Genomic DNA, 16,936 nt, shown 5'->3' with positions numbered 1-16,936 from the left:
TGGTATTTCATTGCTCATCTCTCTTCCCTCATTAACCTTCCTTCTCAAATTGCCGCTGGCAAATCCGCTGTGGACGAGAGGAGATAATTTCCCGGGAAAAAGGAGATAACCCCAGGATGCGCCTATTTGACACTTATATCTAGGAAGCATATTTGCACCCCAGGGGGATAACACTTAAGAAACGCGGGTATAGTTGATACTATTCAGCAATGATCAGATAACAAAGGAGGTTCAACTAGAGTAGGACTTCTCTAGTTGAATTGTTACAGGATCTCAAAGGTCCTCCAGAGCAAGAACTCGGTCATGCTCAATCCAAGTACTCCGTAGTAATTCTAGTGTCGGGGGGGGGGGGTCTTCCTCCGACCCGTACAGAAGCAGACCACTGCAGTGCTGCATAATAGCCTGAGGCATAAGAACGTCGAGCAAATATGGCCATTGGTACTGGCAGACCTACCAAGAATGATATAATTGGCCATGCAGGCCAGGAACGCATTTGCTAGCGGAGCTCCCAGGGTAGTTAGGGCCGGAGATCCCAAAGCTAACAACCCCTGGTGAAATCCCTATTTCCCGCCAGCCGTCGGGAAAGAAGGGGTTTTTGATGGTTTCTGGGGTGGGGATAAGCTTAAGGGGAGTTGCAAAGTTCAGCTCTGCTCCGTACATGGCGCCATTGGCATTCAGGCCTTGATGAGCCAAACAAAATAAAGACACCAGGAGCAAGAGCAGGCTCCATGGGCTCACGGGAATGCTATCCCGAATACATTTATATGCTCGCGTCGTACCTAGTTGGTCCTTCCTTAAGCCAGGATATGGCAAGTTAATCATAATAATTCCGTGTTGATGGTTTAGGCTGCGCAGGCGGTACCTGAGCCGCTTGACCGGGTAGTTACCTGCGGAGTTTTCGGCTTGCAGAGCCAATACAACGTATAGAAAGGCAAAGAAAAAATGAACATAGATTGGACTGAGAAGGCATAACGCAATTGCTGAGTACGGAGAGCGGTATCTGATATCACGAAATCCTAGAGAAATATGGTTAATTAGTATTAAGCGGTTTGCGAGCCATGAAACTCCTGGCTTCGATGATGTTTCTGATATCGTACTTGGGAGGGAGAGAAGCCGCAGGTTGAACGAAACAGCATGTTAACTTTTGAGATGGTAATTTGGTCGTCAATACGGAGTAACCTGGGAGCAGGTTATGATATAAATTGACGATAGCAGCTAGGTTTATAGGACATGGATTGTGAGACTCGAAATGGTTGCTTGGCCAATCAAAGTTTCGTTGGTTTAAAAAAACGCAACACCACTCCTCTACCAAATTTTGGACATTTGAACAGGAGAGCATAACCTCACATATGGCAGTACACTGGAAAGCACCAGCTCATCTTGGTATCCCGACTTCCCTTCTTCGATGATATAAAAGACGCAGCAACAGGAGATGTTGGCTGTGGTTTCTGCTCCGTGCCACCATGAACTAGTTGGCTGACACTAACTACAGCCACAAACTAACACAGTATAAAGAAACGGCCTTGATATCCTCTCCTATCCTGCTGCTTTCTCTTCTTCTTTGTCTGCGTCTATTTCCTATCATATATATATATGTATCCTTCTTCTGCTACCCCGGGGCTCCCGAGAGTAGCCATGACAACGCTACCTGAAAGGCCAGGGGAGTCGTCTGTCGATCAACCTCCTGAGCTGTCAGATGAATACCTAATTGCCAACCTTGCCCATCGGCCGCCTCACCAGCTAGCGGGACGAATCTCAATCTCGAACCCTGCAAAGCCTTCCGCTCTTCCGCTTTGCGATGGCCCCTCGTCTATGGGCATCTTTGATCATCTCCCTCTCGAGATTCTCCAGGCCATCTTGAATTTGTTGGACTTTCAGGCTCTCTCCCGCCTCTTACGTACTTCCCAGCGAGCTAAAAGAGCCATTGAGTGCCTACCGGCATACCGGGAGCTCATGGAACATGCTCCAGATACCCTTACAGCGCTGGGAAAATCTTGTCTTATCACTGCCCATTCCGCCGCAAAACTTCGTGCGGTTCTCAGGACAGAGTCCTGCGCCTGGTGCAGTGAATATGGTCCCTTCTTGTTTCTCCCTACGTGTGAGAGATGCTGCTACGAATGTCAACGCTCAAATCCTTCTCTCTGGGTGATGACGGCCGACCTGGCGAGATACTGCTTTAAAATCAGCACTCCTAAGCTGCGAGAGATCCCTGTCATGCGAAGTATCTATGGAGTTTACGACGTTTCACACGAGCTCTCTCGTCATCGACGACTGAAGCTGGTCAGCGTCAGAGCCGCAAAGGAGCTGTCGTTGGCCACTTCAGGCTCGCCAGCGGCAACTGTTTCCAACCAGCGAAACAACGCACACCTAGCACATTTCCAAAACGCACCTCTCGAGCCAGCAGCGCAGGATGATGAATCCGGAGTAAAGTCACGTATCAATTACTGTTCTCAGACCGACGAGTGCTGCGGCATGGGGTCTATTTGCTTCCCTTCTCTGCAGCCAGACAATAGTGTAGAACGAGGCCTTTGGTGCCGGGGATGTTTCCGAGCCTCTGAGCAGTATCGCTTCTCGAGTCTGGCTACCGGTCACGCTATACAGAATGTTCATCCGCCCCGGGCACTGATAGGGACCAACCTATGTGCCCGATCAAAGAAACAATTTCTGGAGCATATCAAAAATTGCGATGGATCTCTGGAGTTGCAGGCTAATTTAAGGAGAGGACTACAGAATTAATCCTGTCACACTCACAATATTTTTGGACAAAAGTAAAAGGAAAATAGTTATGATAGGGAAATAGATAAAAAAGGGGGAAGCAAGGAGAGATGCAAAGTAGCCTCCAAAGCAGCTTGGATATAGTCTAGTTTGAGTGACTAGAGCAGGGCAACAGAGTTATTTATTGTTCCGATGGGCCTATTGACACCAGACGAGCCGCAGTGCAAAGTTATAGTATCTAATTCCTCCTGTGAGGCTCCTGTTGGTTGTGTTTGCTTGCTGCCGTGACAAAATGGCCGAGTGGTCCAAGGCGCTTGATTTGGGTATGTCTCACGGTCACGTGAATATTACATAATCAGCTCCTTGTTGCAGCTTATCAAAACGATACGAAACAAAACAAAACGACGAGAGACGGCTCGCTAGTTACTCCGTACTCCGTACTCGACGCTGCTGGAAAGGATGAGGTCACGGATGATTCACGATGCCTCGATAACCTGGCGGCTACACCCGATTATCGCTCCAGACCGTTCCTCCCGGGGCTGAGCAAGGAAACATCCAGCCGGTTCAAGACCGTGTTTGTGTCACACGGCTCAAGCGACTGGGGCTCCCCACAACGGCCGCCAGGGAAGGACTCCGTAGCAACGGCCACCAAGTCTTCATATGCACGATGGGCTACTGCCGGGGCATGTAGGGAAGTCAACCCAAGGAAACGCTGGAGCCTAGCTGACATGGCGAGCCAGGATCGTTGTGTGAGGTCATCGCTGTCCGAACATGGACCCAACCCCTGCTGCTTCCGGGGGCCTTCTAGAACCCGTCGTCTGTGCTTGACGGTCGGTCGGGCGGTGTTAGTTACCAGAGACACGCACACAGGTGTGGATGGCGGAAGCCACTCGCTTCTCTGTCGACAGCTTCTCTAGCTGTCCTCGACCTTCTCTGCGCGACTCTCGACTTCGATCCTGATTTTTACTCGTCATATACGTTCTTTGACTGATCCTCTAAACGAAAATAAGCCGGAAGTGTTGAGTCAGCGACACAGCCCTAAAATAACACGAGCTCGTCGGCCCCGACATATCCGACAGCTCCGACGCTGCGTCTGGCCGGCGGCCTTGGGCGTGTAATTGTACCGAGTATTTCGCGTATCTTCCCCTTCTGCCAGCGCTGGAGCGTCCTGCTTTGGGGGAGAAGGCCGGCAAACTGCACCAAGCCGGGTCAGCACCTTCAGCGCCCGTCCACGCTCTCTCCAGGCGTCTCTCCTGCTCTTCTCTGCCACGATCTATATCTTTCCCCCTGTAACGGCCAGCGGGTTTTCGGTAACGGGTCACGAGACCGGCTCGGATGATCCCGCCAATAAGAGACAGCTCTCGTGCCCCTTAGACCCACTTTCCCGATCGGGCGAGCTAAGCAAGAAAAAGACACGGAAAATGTGAGCCTGCTTAGTCAGAATGTGAGTTATAACACTTCTGCTTCTTCTTCCTTCGAAGGCTCTTTTTTTCAACTTCCAAACGCCAACCTCAGGTTTCAGCTTCAAAGGCCACCCATATCCCTCTCGCTCGCTCTCTCGATCTGTTCTCTTCTCTCCTTAACAGCGGTAGAGAAGTCTCCTGGGCGTAGATACTACGCTCCTTTATCCCACTACCATTCTTATCTACTCCATTATCGATCTATACGCTTGGTGGATTCGCGACCTCCGTTCCTTGCTCTCCACCACCCTTTGTCACCCTAATATAATATACCCCTTTACCTAGCGCGTTCATTGACGGCTTTAGGTCGTCAGATGAACCTGCATTTTTCTAATCATCCCAGTGCTAGAGTAGGTGCGCCGTCTGCTTGACTGTTGGAGCAAAAAATTGATCACAAGACTGACTCATTTCTTCCCCCTATCTAGTATTCCCTCTTCGCATTGAAGAGGCCCTCAATAACGTAAATGGTTTTTAAGCCATTCACACATCTCGCGCGTCAGACCTTTTCCAAGACCTTTGTCCACGGCTACGCCCAGTCTGTCGTTGCCGCCTCCCAATCCTCATATGCTCCCTCAGCATCCTCCCTAAACCAGATCACTTCGATCCCACAGACTGTAAAGTACACTCGAACAGCGCAGCTCCAGAGTGCTTTCCAGAATGCTTCGGGTTCTTCTTCCAGCGCCGGTGGCGCAAAGGCAGGCCACACTGCTACTAACGGTAGCAGCGGCGATTCCGGTCTAGCCGCATACTATGCTGCCTGGCAACATGCACAGCAGACTGGTGATGACAGTGACTGGAAGCAGTTTCAATTCACTAAGCGCATTGGCTGGAAGCCGGCCAAGGAGGAGAAAGAATCCCTAGAAGATTCGGACGTGGACCAGCTTGCCGCGTCTGTCTCGAGGGTACGAAGCCGCAGTGAAGTCCGTGCTTCAAGGAATGTTGAGAGTGCTCCCGTTGATAAAGATGTAAGCGCAAAGGTTGACGAGGCCGTTGCCAGAGAGATTCGAGAGATTCAGGAGGCACATGCTCTCGCTGAGTCCGAATACGGCACTTCGGCCGCTGAGTCTGGAAGTGAAGTGTTCGAGACCCAGAGTGGTGAGCAATCATACCAGACTCCAGCTTCCTCTGTTCAAGAAGCTATCGTCTCCCCGAGAACTCCTGTCAATGATATTTCTCTCTATGAGAAGAAGCAGGCTGAGTCTCGATCCAATGCCATTGTCGAGTTAGCCAAGGATGGAGCTCACGCTCAGGTTCCAGCTGCTTTCGAGAGTCTTTTAAGAGACGGAGCCAAACCCACTGCTGCCGCTTACAACGCCCTTCTCGAAGCTGCCATCCGCCTTCACCCAGAGACGCATAATGCCGTCCCTAAGGCTCTCGATGTCTACTCTGATATGCTCCGTCGAAGTGTTATGCCCGATGAAAACACCTACAAAATCATCGTTAAGCTGTTGTCCACCCGCTCCTTGGACTGCCTTCGCATGGCCAAGGACTTGGAGCAGTCTCGAGCACGATTTGGCGGAATGGAAGAGCCAGGCAAATTCATTTTCCAATCTAGCGAAGTCGAGCACGAGCTCTTGACCGAGGACCATTCTCTCCCCATCGCTCTTAAACTGTTCAACGTTGCTACTACTCGACACCCAGAAATCGCCTTCCCACTCCCCGTCTACCGCTCTCTTCTGACCGCCTGTGCGATGCAGGGAAATGTCGACCAAATGATCGAGATCTTCGCTCACATGGAAGCCAACAAGGTTACCCCCCACGCTGCCATGTTCCCACCGATGGTTGACACTTTCTCTATGAAGGGGGACTTTAAGAGCGCAGTTGAATGTTACAACGAATACAAGACACTGGCCATTGCTGACAACAACGGAATATTTGGCATTGTCGAACGTCAAGACGCCGAAGTCTACGCCTCTGTCATCAAGGCTTACCTGTCCTGCGGGAACACCGAGGGAGCCTATCGTTTCTTTAACAAGATCCGCGCTTCCTTCGACGGTGTCGAGAAGCAGGCAGAACGCCTCCAATCTGTTGAAGAGGTAATCGTCAAGGACGGCTTTGTCAAACATGCCCTAGACACCCGCAACTTCGCTTCGGCCCTGCATATTGCCCAGACTCAGCTGCAGGGCCAGGCCTTGACAGATGCAGCTTTGAACATATGCATTACTGCAGCTGATGCCAATGACATCCCGACGGCTACTAGTGCGTACCGTCTCCTGACCACGGATGCTGCCACCTCCGTCGAGCCGGCCATCGCCATGCTCGCCCTCCACATCCGCCAGGGTAGCCTTGAAATGGCTAAGCCGTTCTGGGATGTTCTGTCCTCTTCATCCCGTGTCAAGTCAAGCTTTATCCAGCCTGTAGCTATGTACACCATCGCCTTGCTGAAGAGCGGTCAGATTGAAGAGGGTCTCATGGAAGCCCGAAGCATGTTCTCGCGTATTCGAAGTGCTAACCCAAGCTCCGCCGCTAATGAGCAGAAGCAGCGCGTGCGCGAGGAGATTGACGAGGCCATTGATTTGCTTGGTCGCGTTCTTATCCAGGCCGCCGCACCCCTCTCGCCTCATTCGGCTATGACCCTAATGTGGTGCATGGTTGAGAATGGTGGCCTTGTCTCCCCTGTTGCTGAGTATGTTGTGGCTAGCCTTGGCCCCATGGGAATTTCTCACTTGACGGCTAGGGATCTTACTCTTGCCATGCAGGCGCAGGCTGGTATGCTGGTCAATGGCTCTACCCTGTTTGATGCAGCACACCCTCTTCGCTTTGCCCATATGTTGGATGTTGCAATGAACGCTGGTATCCGCCTCGACGACTACACCAAGCAACTTCTCGAACAAGGAATCGCAAAGTTGGGAGATGTCCGTCCAGACCATGCACAGAAGTGGCACCAGTATATCCGTGGAAGCGCCCCTGTCTTTACCACCCCTTCATACAATACCCCGTCGCCTGCTGCTCCGCAACCACAGCCATCCCCGGGACTTAAGCCTGCCCGCCCTGATGATTCGTTTGACCCTTACGCTCACTCCACAGACTTCAGAGGGTCATCGATAATCGCCGAGATGCTTGAGACCCCGCGCGGGCGTATCGAGGACCATCTTAACAATGCCATGACCAAGTTCAAGAACATGCGCCGAATTGGTAGACATCCCCGCTACATTACCTATGCCAAACTGATTACTGCTGCTGCGAAATGCGGACGAATGAACATGGTACATGAGATCCTGGGTATGGCCAAACACGATGTCCCGCTTCTCCCACAGTACAACGCTGTTAAGTATGGGTGGACATCCATCCTGGATGCCATGGTTGCTGCTTGCCTCACCACCGGCGAGCGTAGCCTTGCAGCCAAGTACCACCAGGAACTGTTAAACATGGGATCTGCTCCATCCGCCAACACCTTCGGTCTTTACATCACTACCCTCAAGGAATCCACCAAGACTTTTGATGAGGCCACCGAAGCCGTCAAGGTGTTCCATCGCGCTACCTCGGAGGGCGTTGAGCCCACTTCATTCCTTTACAATGCTCTTATTGGCAAACTAGGCAAAGCTCGTCGCATTGACGACTGCTTGCTCTACTTCGCTGAGATGCGTGCCAACAACGTTCGACCTACTAGTGTTACCTATGGCACTATTGTCAACGCCCTGTGCCGTGTTAGTGACGAACGCTTTGCCGAAGAAATGTTTGATGAAATGGAGTCTATGCCAAACTACAAGCCTCGGCCTGCTCCCTACAACTCCATCATCCAATACTTCCTTAACACCAAGCGTGACCGCTCCAAGGTTCTTGCATACTATGAGCGCATGAAGTCCAAGGACATCCAGCCTACGATGCACACGTACAAACTGCTTATCGATGCCTATGCCTCGCTCGAGCCCGTCAACATGACTGCCGCCACTGAGGTTCTGGATTCCATCCGTGCTTCCGGCCAGCTTCCCGAGGCTGTCCACTACGCCTCTCTCATTCACGCTCGAGGATGTGTGCTGCATGATATGGCTGGAGCTCGCGAAACCTTCGACACTGCCCTCGCTCAACCACATCTTCGCCCACAAGCATGTCTTTACCAGGCTTTGTTTGAGTCCATGGTGGCCAACCATCAGGTCTCTGAAACTCCTGCCGTGCTAGCCGATATGGCTGCCAACAAAGTTGCCATGACCGCTTATATTGCCAACACTCTCATCCATGGCTGGGCTACGACCGGAAACGTCCGTAATGCCAAGGCAGTGTATGATGGCGTGGGAATGGACAAGCGAGAACCTAGCACATATGAGGCGATGACTCGGGCTTTCCTAGCTGCTGAGGACCACGCTGGCGCTGATGGCGTTGTGCGTGAGATGCTTTCTCGCGGCTACCCTTCCGCAGTTAACGGAAAGGTGCTGGATTTGGTCAATGGTGGACAGCCAGCATAGGCCCGAACCAATGACACCAGCCATGTGTGATGCAAAACAGAATACATATACCCCATCTACAGATTCACGTTGCATCCACATTATTATTCTTTTCTTTTGTCTCACAAATTTTATTCAAAAAAACGTCGTGTGAGGGTTTGAATACTCCTTACTGGACCTGAAATTTTCTATATGTTCTTCTTCCCTTTTTTTCCAATATACCGCAAAACAGATTTGCCTTTTATTTTGCTTATTATTTTTTATTGATTGATGCATTCCCCTGTACCATACACAGCGGCCGGCGTTTGCTATTTATTATTGGGGATCGTTTCAAGAATTATTGCCCATGCTTACTTCTCCTACCATCCCTCGGCTGAAGAGGTTCGAAAGGATTTATTAATCTAATACGGCTTGTTGGGCTGGTCTTCCCACATACATACCCCTTGAGGCGGCGCTTGTTCTCCAAGCGGTTGATCTCGGGCCATATTTACATTTTACTTGACATTTGAGCTTCATATTTGACTTCATTTGGCTCTTTTGCACTACTGTGGGAAGGGAGGAAATCTGGAATGCGACAACAACCGAGGGTCTCTGGTGGGAATGGTGTTTTCCTTTTATCTTTGTTCTCATTCTATATCTTTGATATTCAAAAAAAAGTGCGGCGTTTGTTGTTGTTTGAGCGCAGGCCGCGGTGGTGTTGATGTTCTCTTTTGTTTTGACCGGCTCAGGAGGGCGTTGCCTCCTTGAACTACGGATGAATAGACAAATCCCTACTCTATATAGATCTTGAGAAGCGAAAAAATATCAAAAAACATTGTATAACATCAACTTTCCAAGCCATTTAATTTGTCAGTAGCTCAGAGGTGGTTATCGCCGAGGTTCGCCGAGATAGCCTGGCAGAACATCACGTCACCAAGTCCCTGGTCGAGGCAGATGACCCGCAAAAAAAAAAGAGTCAGAACTTCCGTGGTTTAGAAAGAGGTACCAGCTTCTCGCCCTCTCATTTCGCTCTCTGCTTGTACTGATATAATTGCTTCTACTACAGTCACATCATCGCCTAGCTGTCAGTATACATAGAGCAACCTGCTGGGTAAGTACACACGCCCTCGGCAACTTCCCAGCGCGGGGTGAAAAGCAACATCGACCAGCTAACTAACAGCGAGAAAGGCACAGATAGAAAGGCAGCTGTGACTAACATATGCGCTGTGTCACCCCTCGAGGGAGAAACGTATTCCAGCTATTATACAACACAAAGCGACCAACTTGCTCTCTGCTGCTTCTTGTTGACAGGAGAATGATGCCGAATCAAATACACGAAGAGGAGCAAGCCTCCGCGGCACAATACCACCGACACCCGAAGAGATTGATATGTACGCTACGCTCTGCCCGAAATGGTGGATTGGCATCATGCAGATCTAATAATCGATAGTTGCACCGGGTGATATTGCTGCTCCTCCATCAGAGGCTGCGGGATCAGCGCAGAAGCTTGCCGCCATGCCGGAAGACTTCGCCATCAGCCCTCTACCAAAACGCTTATTAGTACCAGACGAGCCAATTACCTCTGGCACGTCTACGCCAGTTGCCAACGCGGCAGTTCTATCGAGTGCATCTCGAGCACACCAGTTCGGTACCAACCCACCCCTACTTTACTCCCATCTTCACTTGAACCCACTACACCAATTCCACACCTGGTTCAAAGATGCAAGACTGCCCGCATCCAGTGCGCCAGAGACATGCACATTAGCTACTGTCAGCATGCCCACCGGCCGTCCTAGCGCACGCGTTGTGTATCTGAAGGAACTCGACGAGCGAGGATGGGTTGTATACAGTAACTGGGGAAGTCGAGCCGGCAAGGGCGGACAGGTCTTTGGAAACGACAGGGACGGAGACGGTGAAGCCATGGCTCTTTTTGACGGATCTGATCCCCAGCTGAAGGAAGGAAACAAATGGGCTGCGCTGACGTTCCATTGGCAGAGTGTCGAACGTCAGGTTCGGATTGAAGGACTAATTGAGCCGCTTTCAAAGGAAGAGAGCGAGACTTACTGGCGTGTGCGTGAGAGGGGAAGCCAGATCGGCGCCTGGGCAAGCCAACAGAGTAAACGGCTCTGGTCAAATGACGAGCCTGGTGCTGGGGAAGGAGAAGACGATGGACGGGCTGTTCTCGAGAACCGAGTGAAGGAGATGGAAGCCCGGTTCGCGGACGTCAAGGAGATTCCACTACCGCCGTTCTGGGGCGGAGTTCGACTTGTTCCAGAGTCGGTAGAGTTCTGGCAAGGTAGGAAGAGCAGGTTGCATGATCGCTTCAGGTATGTGAGGCAACACAGTGCGGATGAGACTGATGGCAATGAGAAGACCTTCAAGTGGAAAATAGAAAGACTCTCCCCATGAATCCTAATAGACCCTCGCCTATCGTTTGTGTTATCTTTATAGTAAAGCCAGAGAGATAAACAGCTCGTTTCTTTGAGATATAAGGCCATTTTGACTTCTGTAGAAAGTACTACCCGTGATCACACCAAGGCTTACACACGCTCATTCCATCTGAGCCTTCCTTCACTATACCGTCTGCCACCTCGTTCACGTCTTTGAAATCGAAAAAGTCCTCGAAAACATCAAAACGAGGAACACCGCGAGGAGGTGTTGAATACCGTAAAAGGGAGTTAAGAGCATCCAAGCGTCTCTGTATCACGGAATTGGATATCGAAGTAATCCGCATTCATTACACCCACATACACCGATGTCAATGATCCTTTGAGCTGTTCTAAGGTGCAGCCGGCCGACTCTAGTGCTTCAAAGACAGTTTCAAGCAATAGGCGTTGCTGACGGTCCATGCCGGTGGCCCCAACAGGGCTTATACCAAAAAGGGAGGTATCAAAAAGACTACAATCTTCTGAAAGTAGGTACCCCTTGTAACACACACCTGTGCTGCCATGATGCGCTCCATCTGGATGGTAAAACCTAGAGAGATTCATTTTTTTTTTTTTTTTTTTTTTTTTTTGGGGGGGGGAGGTAATGTCGACGAGTACATCTCTCGGGTTTCGAAGTAGTTTCCCCTAGTTTCGAGGGAGAGTTGAAAGATCCGGGAAAGCGACAGGCGGTTTTGACAATGGCAATCGGCTCCAGCATGATGGACGGTAGGGTCGAAAAAATAGCCACAAGGTGTTTTGTCGTACAGCTAGTTAGTTAGTTACTTAGCGCGTCAAAATAAGAAGCGATGAAAGAATAACATAAATGTTGTTACAGTGCTCAACGGTTAGAACATTTCATTAAACATGATTCAGCATATTACCCAGAGTTATTCGGGATATCAACTTGCTAGCCAAGCAAGAAGCATCACGCTCCATCAAACCTCTCGTTCTCAACTAACTCGTCAACTAACTAGTTAACGCCTCGACTGATAGGCTAGAGCTACGGGGAAGTGTTCCGTCGCGTTGACACCCTAGTCCCGCGAAGGCCTCCGTGCTTACCCAGAACTTCTTCGGCCCCTCCCAGCACCGCTCTGGATAGCCGTTGACTTGCTCATCGTAAGCCACCGAGAACGAGTTGGCGTCCGATCCACACGGGTGGCTGCGTGGGGCCGCTAACTCCCTAGGTAGGTGCCTATATTTAGGGTATCGGGCCACGGCCTGGACAATTAGAACACATTAACACATTAACACCCGTGATTCGCGCAAGGTAAGTCCGTCGTTACCCATTAGGCAGTTATTTCCAGATCAGCGGCATCGATTACATGGAGGGACTTTGCGGTTGGACTCATGAGACGCAATAATATAGCAACCCACCCCTCTGCGGATAAAGGCGTTAACACAGTTGACGGGGAGGAGTGGGAATATAGCCGAGCACTGATCAAACCGTTTTTTTCTACGTGGCGCCTTTGCTAACACGGTACGACTTGCAAAACATGTCGACAGGCTCTTCAAGCTCTTTCCAAATGATGCAGAGACATTTGATATACAACCTCTGATGCAGCGCTGGGTAAGACTTAAACTTTGTTTACTATGTAACAATAAATAAGTACATAGTACTAACTAGTCATCCGTTTAGTTTCTAGATACAACCGCTGAGTCTCTCTTCAGAGAGTCCATTGAATCACTTATATATCCTGAAATGGCCAGTATATGCTGGGATATGGTTACTGTGCTGCGCGGCCTGAGGTTACGCCTTCAGTGGTATAAATATAAACATGCCCCTAGTCCAGCTTTTGTCTAGTGTGGCATCCCTTCTATCGGTGTTAATACCAAACGGCCACTCCTGCTGCCGCGAGAACTGACAGCCCAGCCGATAAGATACCGGTTTGAGACACAGTCTTCATGGCAAATCCTTTGCCTATGTCCCAAGCCAAATGCCTTAGGCTATTGAATACATGAAACATGAACGGCCAGGCGATGACGAACTTCACTGTAGCCTTCCCGGCCCAGGGCAAGCTGGCCATGGCAGCAGACAAACTATCTGACGATAAATCCCAACCAAGATATGGAGACGCCAGGTAAGAGACAGCGAAGAGGTAGAGGCTGCCGGATAGAACGGCACCGGTGATCCGCTGGAGTGACGAGTTGACTGAAGTCACTTGCCATTTATATATGGACAAATGCGGAGCAATAGGCCGGTTTAGACGCTGAGAAGCTAGCACCTGAGTGCCGTCTGCCTTTTTCATGGGCTGGATCGTGTGTTTGCTCGGAATGGGCGTGGTAGATGTTTGGCTGAATGGTGTTATCAGTAGATGGCGGAGGAAAGCTGAGGAACGAAAGGATATACCGAACATGCCTTCCGCCCACAGACCTCAAACGGGTAGGCAATGATGTAAAGACATTTCTCGTGTGATGGAGCCTCGAAACTGTGGGCGTTCCTCCCATAGGCGCTGGTTTGGTATTAGCATTTGCCAGTCGCCAGCAGCGCTTGCGCAAAACATATACTCCATAGTATATTAGCTATCAGTAAGGACACATACAGCGCATAAAAAGAGACATCTTGGACTGTGACGAAGGCAATGTCGAAAGCCAGCCAGCAATGCAGCAAGTAGTTGGTCAGGGCGGGATGGAAAGATACGCAGTGAAGAGAGCCGGGCGAGGATAGCTTCGCCATCTCAGCCAACAGAGCATCATGGCCAGGCAGTTGGCTGCGAAGCCCGGAGTTTCTTTCCCACGAAACGAATATGCCGTCGAGGCTTCGGGATATTCATGGGATATTCTCTTTGTTGGTTGCTTGTTCGCCTTTTTCTTTTCTTTTTACGGAGATAAGCCGGGAAATTCGTTTGACCCCTTGTGTCGCATAGCAAGTTAACTACGGAGTACTATTTAAAATACTATTTAATATTTAACTAATTAATAACTTAGCTAGTTAACCAACTAGCTAGTTAAGCATCTAAATAACGAGTTAATTAACTACTTTCTATTGACTCTGTGCGATCTCATAATAAGCAAAGGCGATGTCCCAACCTCTTTATAAGTCCCGAGGTCTTGCCCAGTCACAAGAATTTTGCTTGATAGAGAACATCACTATGATAATATCTTTAGGGAGGATGCTAGCAGTAAGCGAGAAAAGATGGATGTTGGGGGATAGAAGCATTATATACATGGTCGCTGCTCAGATTATCTCGTCTTTTATGGCATGTGCCTCCAAAATGCTGCAGAGCGTTGATAACGAAAGGCCGTTGTACACAAGCCAAGTACGTGTCTGGAAGCATAGACGGCAAAAGAAGATGGACTCACTAATTTGCCTATAACTGAATAGGTTCTTGCTATGATGATGAGTCTCGTTGCGGCGATCAACTGGATGCTGATGTATTTTCTCGACGTGCCTGAAGCACCCCTTGGAAGAAACGACATCTGGCCCCATTTGACAGTTCGGGGTGTTGCAGGAGCTTTCGGTAGTATGTTCAAAAAGCCTCCCAAAAGAGCCTTACTTGCGTTGGTCTACTCTTGAAGTACGGCTAAGTCAAGCAGCCGTCAAGAAGACAACTAGCCAGCTGCTGACGTCTCCCAGTCTGGGGGTTTTATTACTCCCTCCGCTACCTGCCAGTATCTGAGGCGACGATATTGAACTTCCTCTCGCCCATGGTCGCCGCGTGTTCGTCTAGCCTGCTCAACAATGTGCCATTCACTCTTGGTCAACAGCTAGCAAGTCTGATATCCATCCTGGGGGCTGTGCTTGTTTCTCAGCCATGGCAGTACTCCATCAGGAGCCCACCCGGTGGTCTCGGAGAAGGTATGAGTAGAGACGGTGCCTGCCAGAATTGTACCGCGCATGGCCAGCTTTCATCAGGATTTTCCTTTTCCTCTGAACGCAGTACTGCAATCTGGGCAGCCCTGGTGGGAGTAGCGGGAGGTTCAGCCGCCTTTGTGGCAATGGCAGCAATCGGCAAACGCGCCCACCCGACAGTGACAGTCAATCACTTTGCTGTATGGACTGTGATCCTAACTTCCCTGGATTTGGCATGTCTGGGCACAGAGACTTTGAGGCCGCCAACGCTGACAGAGTGCGGCCTGCTGGTATTCATGGGCATATTTGGCTTGCTCCTCCACCTGTTGATTGCGGCGAGCTTGCGAGATCGGGATAGCAACCGGGCCTTGAGCATCGTTTATATCCAGATAGCGTTTACCCTACTCCTGGATAAGCTCGTATGGGACTTGAGCCCGAGCTGGGTAAGCTTGCTTGGAGGTATTTTGATTGTCGGGAGCGCCATCACAGTGGCAGCTACGGGAGACCAGATGACGATTGATAAAAGTTTTCGAGATGTAAACTAAATGTCAAGTATGAAGAGCAACGGAATGAACAACTATATAAACTAGTTACAGCCGGCCGGTCATACGCAAAAGGACCAGCTTGGCAGCACCTCTGTCCTTTAGGCCACCATACCCGCCACCATACCCGCGCCACGCAACAAACCTGTCTGGCCGAACCAGCACACGGTTAGCGCCCCAGATGTGGCGGGCGTGGGTTTCCCCAGTCAAGGACACAACACCAAGGGGGATACGATGCTCCAAAACTGAGGATAGTCACTGGGCGTCGGTCTTCCCCATACGAAATAAGCAGATGAGGCCCCCCAGCTATTGCATACCGCTGCTAGCTTTCATCCAAGGTCAAAAGCCTCCTCGATACCCATGTTCATGCCGTAGCCGCCGGTAGGGACGGTCTGATGGCATGCATCCCCGGCTATCAGGATCCTCTGCAGAGGCCCCAAATATGACTTTGCTACGGCGATGCTTGGCGTCCAAGTCGAGCGGACCAGTACTTGGTCTTTTTCGATTGGGTACGGAGCGCACATGCCACCTAGGACAATATAGGTAGCCTGCGTCGAGGGTACCTGGCTGTAGTCAAATCCTTCTGGTAAGAACAGGTGCGCCGTCCAGGTATCGATATTATCCTGAGAGATTATGGCATCTTTGATAGAACCACCGGCAGCGACATCATTGGGAAAGAAAATGTGCCAGAATCTTCCTTGCTTGTGGAGGCGTCTGAGGTCTTTGGGCTTGAAATGGATGAGAAGAACAAACCCCGGGCTTGAGTTGAGTCAATAATTATGGTCATGATTATGGTATGGGGAAAAGAACAGTCACTAACATGGGACCTTCTTCAAGCTCAATTCCAAGGTCCCTTCTGACAATACTATTTGCACCATCGCAACCCAGGCAAAAAGCCTGCTCTGTCATCCATCTCGATCCTGGCTTCTCTGGGTACTTCTAATAATCAGCCGGCGATTCAGCGTCTGGCCACCCTGGTGATTAACAGTGAGTTAATCCGCTCGCAAGGTGCTTGTTACTGTAAACCGCTGGTTTCAGCTTAAAATAGGCGAATTCGACAAGGGAGACGGGCCGTTGAGGCAGTCACGTGGCCCAGACAGCTCGCAGGCGTAAGCTCCAACTTTGCACAGGGGTCAACGGTCGGTGAAGAAATAAATACTCGAGGCGACGCAGCGTTTTATCATGCCCGCTTTTCTGTGCGCCGTAAGCCCGTCTTCCTGCTGTCAAACGTCGCCACGCTCCTTTTCAGCCGGCTAGTGAGTTGGCTGTCAGTTTGTTACCAAGTTATCTGATCGTCGGAGATAAGATTATCAATCAGATAAGATCGGCCTCGGTCTCCACACGCACATAAACACGAACGGGCAGACGCCGACCTCTTGACCTCCTTCGCCTCCCCATACAAGACCGCGGCCGGAGGCCAGGCTCCTACTGGCCAAACCGTTCGTTCCACGGTTTCCATTAGTCACTGATCGAGTTATCAGATCAACCTTGTGGGAGAAATAACTAACTAGTAAACGAGTTACTCATAGGTCTCGGATTTTACAGCAAAGGCGCGCCCAGCGGCCGACTCGACTTCGGCCGAACGTATATAATTTGCCTAGGCTACCAACTACAAGATATCATACCACTATTTGCTTCTCCT

The 16,936-nt window shown here is 50.4% G+C and overlaps 6 protein-coding genes across 6 annotated transcripts; 4 read left to right on the top strand and 2 right to left on the bottom strand.

Annotated features, from left to right (window-relative positions):
- Positions 1–1,635: 1,635 nt before the first annotated feature.
- Positions 1,636–2,736, top strand: MGYG_03209 (hypothetical protein; the record flags this gene model as incomplete). Its single annotated transcript, XM_003175640.1, has 1 exon — positions 1,636–2,736. The coding sequence occupies one exon, from the start codon at positions 1,636–1,638 to the stop codon at positions 2,734–2,736; it is 1,101 nt and encodes a 366-aa protein (XP_003175688.1).
- Positions 2,737–4,639: 1,903 nt separating this feature from the next.
- Positions 4,640–8,578, top strand: MGYG_03208 (pentatricopeptide repeat protein; the record flags this gene model as incomplete). Its single annotated transcript, XM_003175639.1, has 1 exon — positions 4,640–8,578. The coding sequence occupies one exon, from the start codon at positions 4,640–4,642 to the stop codon at positions 8,576–8,578; it is 3,939 nt and encodes a 1,312-aa protein (XP_003175687.1).
- Positions 8,579–9,755: 1,177 nt separating this feature from the next.
- On the top strand, positions 9,756–10,945 carry MGYG_03207 (pyridoxamine 5'-phosphate oxidase; the record flags this gene model as incomplete). The annotated part of the gene is made up of 2 exons (XM_003175638.1): positions 9,756–9,927; positions 9,987–10,945. The coding sequence occupies 2 exons, from the start codon at positions 9,756–9,758 to the stop codon at positions 10,943–10,945; spliced, it is 1,131 nt and encodes a 376-aa protein (XP_003175686.1).
- Positions 10,946–12,743: 1,798 nt separating this feature from the next.
- Positions 12,744–13,636, bottom strand: MGYG_03206 (succinate dehydrogenase cytochrome B subunit; the record flags this gene model as incomplete). The annotated part of the gene is made up of 3 exons (XM_003175637.1): positions 12,744–12,759; positions 12,826–13,254; positions 13,503–13,636. 3 exons carry the CDS (start codon positions 13,634–13,636, stop codon positions 12,744–12,746), a joined length of 579 nt encoding a protein of 192 aa, XP_003175685.1.
- Positions 13,637–14,174: 538 nt separating this feature from the next.
- MGYG_03205 (hypothetical protein) lies at positions 14,175–15,297 on the top strand (the record flags this gene model as incomplete). The annotated part of the gene is made up of 3 exons (XM_003175636.1): positions 14,175–14,219; positions 14,285–14,423; positions 14,537–15,297. The coding sequence occupies 3 exons, from the start codon at positions 14,175–14,177 to the stop codon at positions 15,295–15,297; spliced, it is 945 nt and encodes a 314-aa protein (XP_003175684.1).
- Positions 15,298–15,623: 326 nt separating this feature from the next.
- On the bottom strand, positions 15,624–16,203 carry MGYG_09012 (hypothetical protein; the record flags this gene model as incomplete). The annotated part of the gene is made up of 2 exons (XM_003175635.1): positions 15,624–16,053; positions 16,115–16,203. 2 exons carry the CDS (start codon positions 16,201–16,203, stop codon positions 15,624–15,626), a joined length of 519 nt encoding a protein of 172 aa, XP_003175683.1.
- Positions 16,204–16,936: the final 733 nt, after the last annotated feature.

The sequence above is a fragment of the Nannizzia gypsea genome, genomic scaffold (genome assembly GCF_000150975.2).
Source record: "Nannizzia gypsea CBS 118893 supercont1.2 genomic scaffold, whole genome shotgun sequence".
NCBI lineage: Eukaryota > Fungi > Ascomycota > Eurotiomycetes > Onygenales > Arthrodermataceae > Nannizzia > Nannizzia gypsea.
Note: the sequence above shows the minus strand (reverse complement) of the source record. Positions and strands in the feature narration are given on the sequence as shown.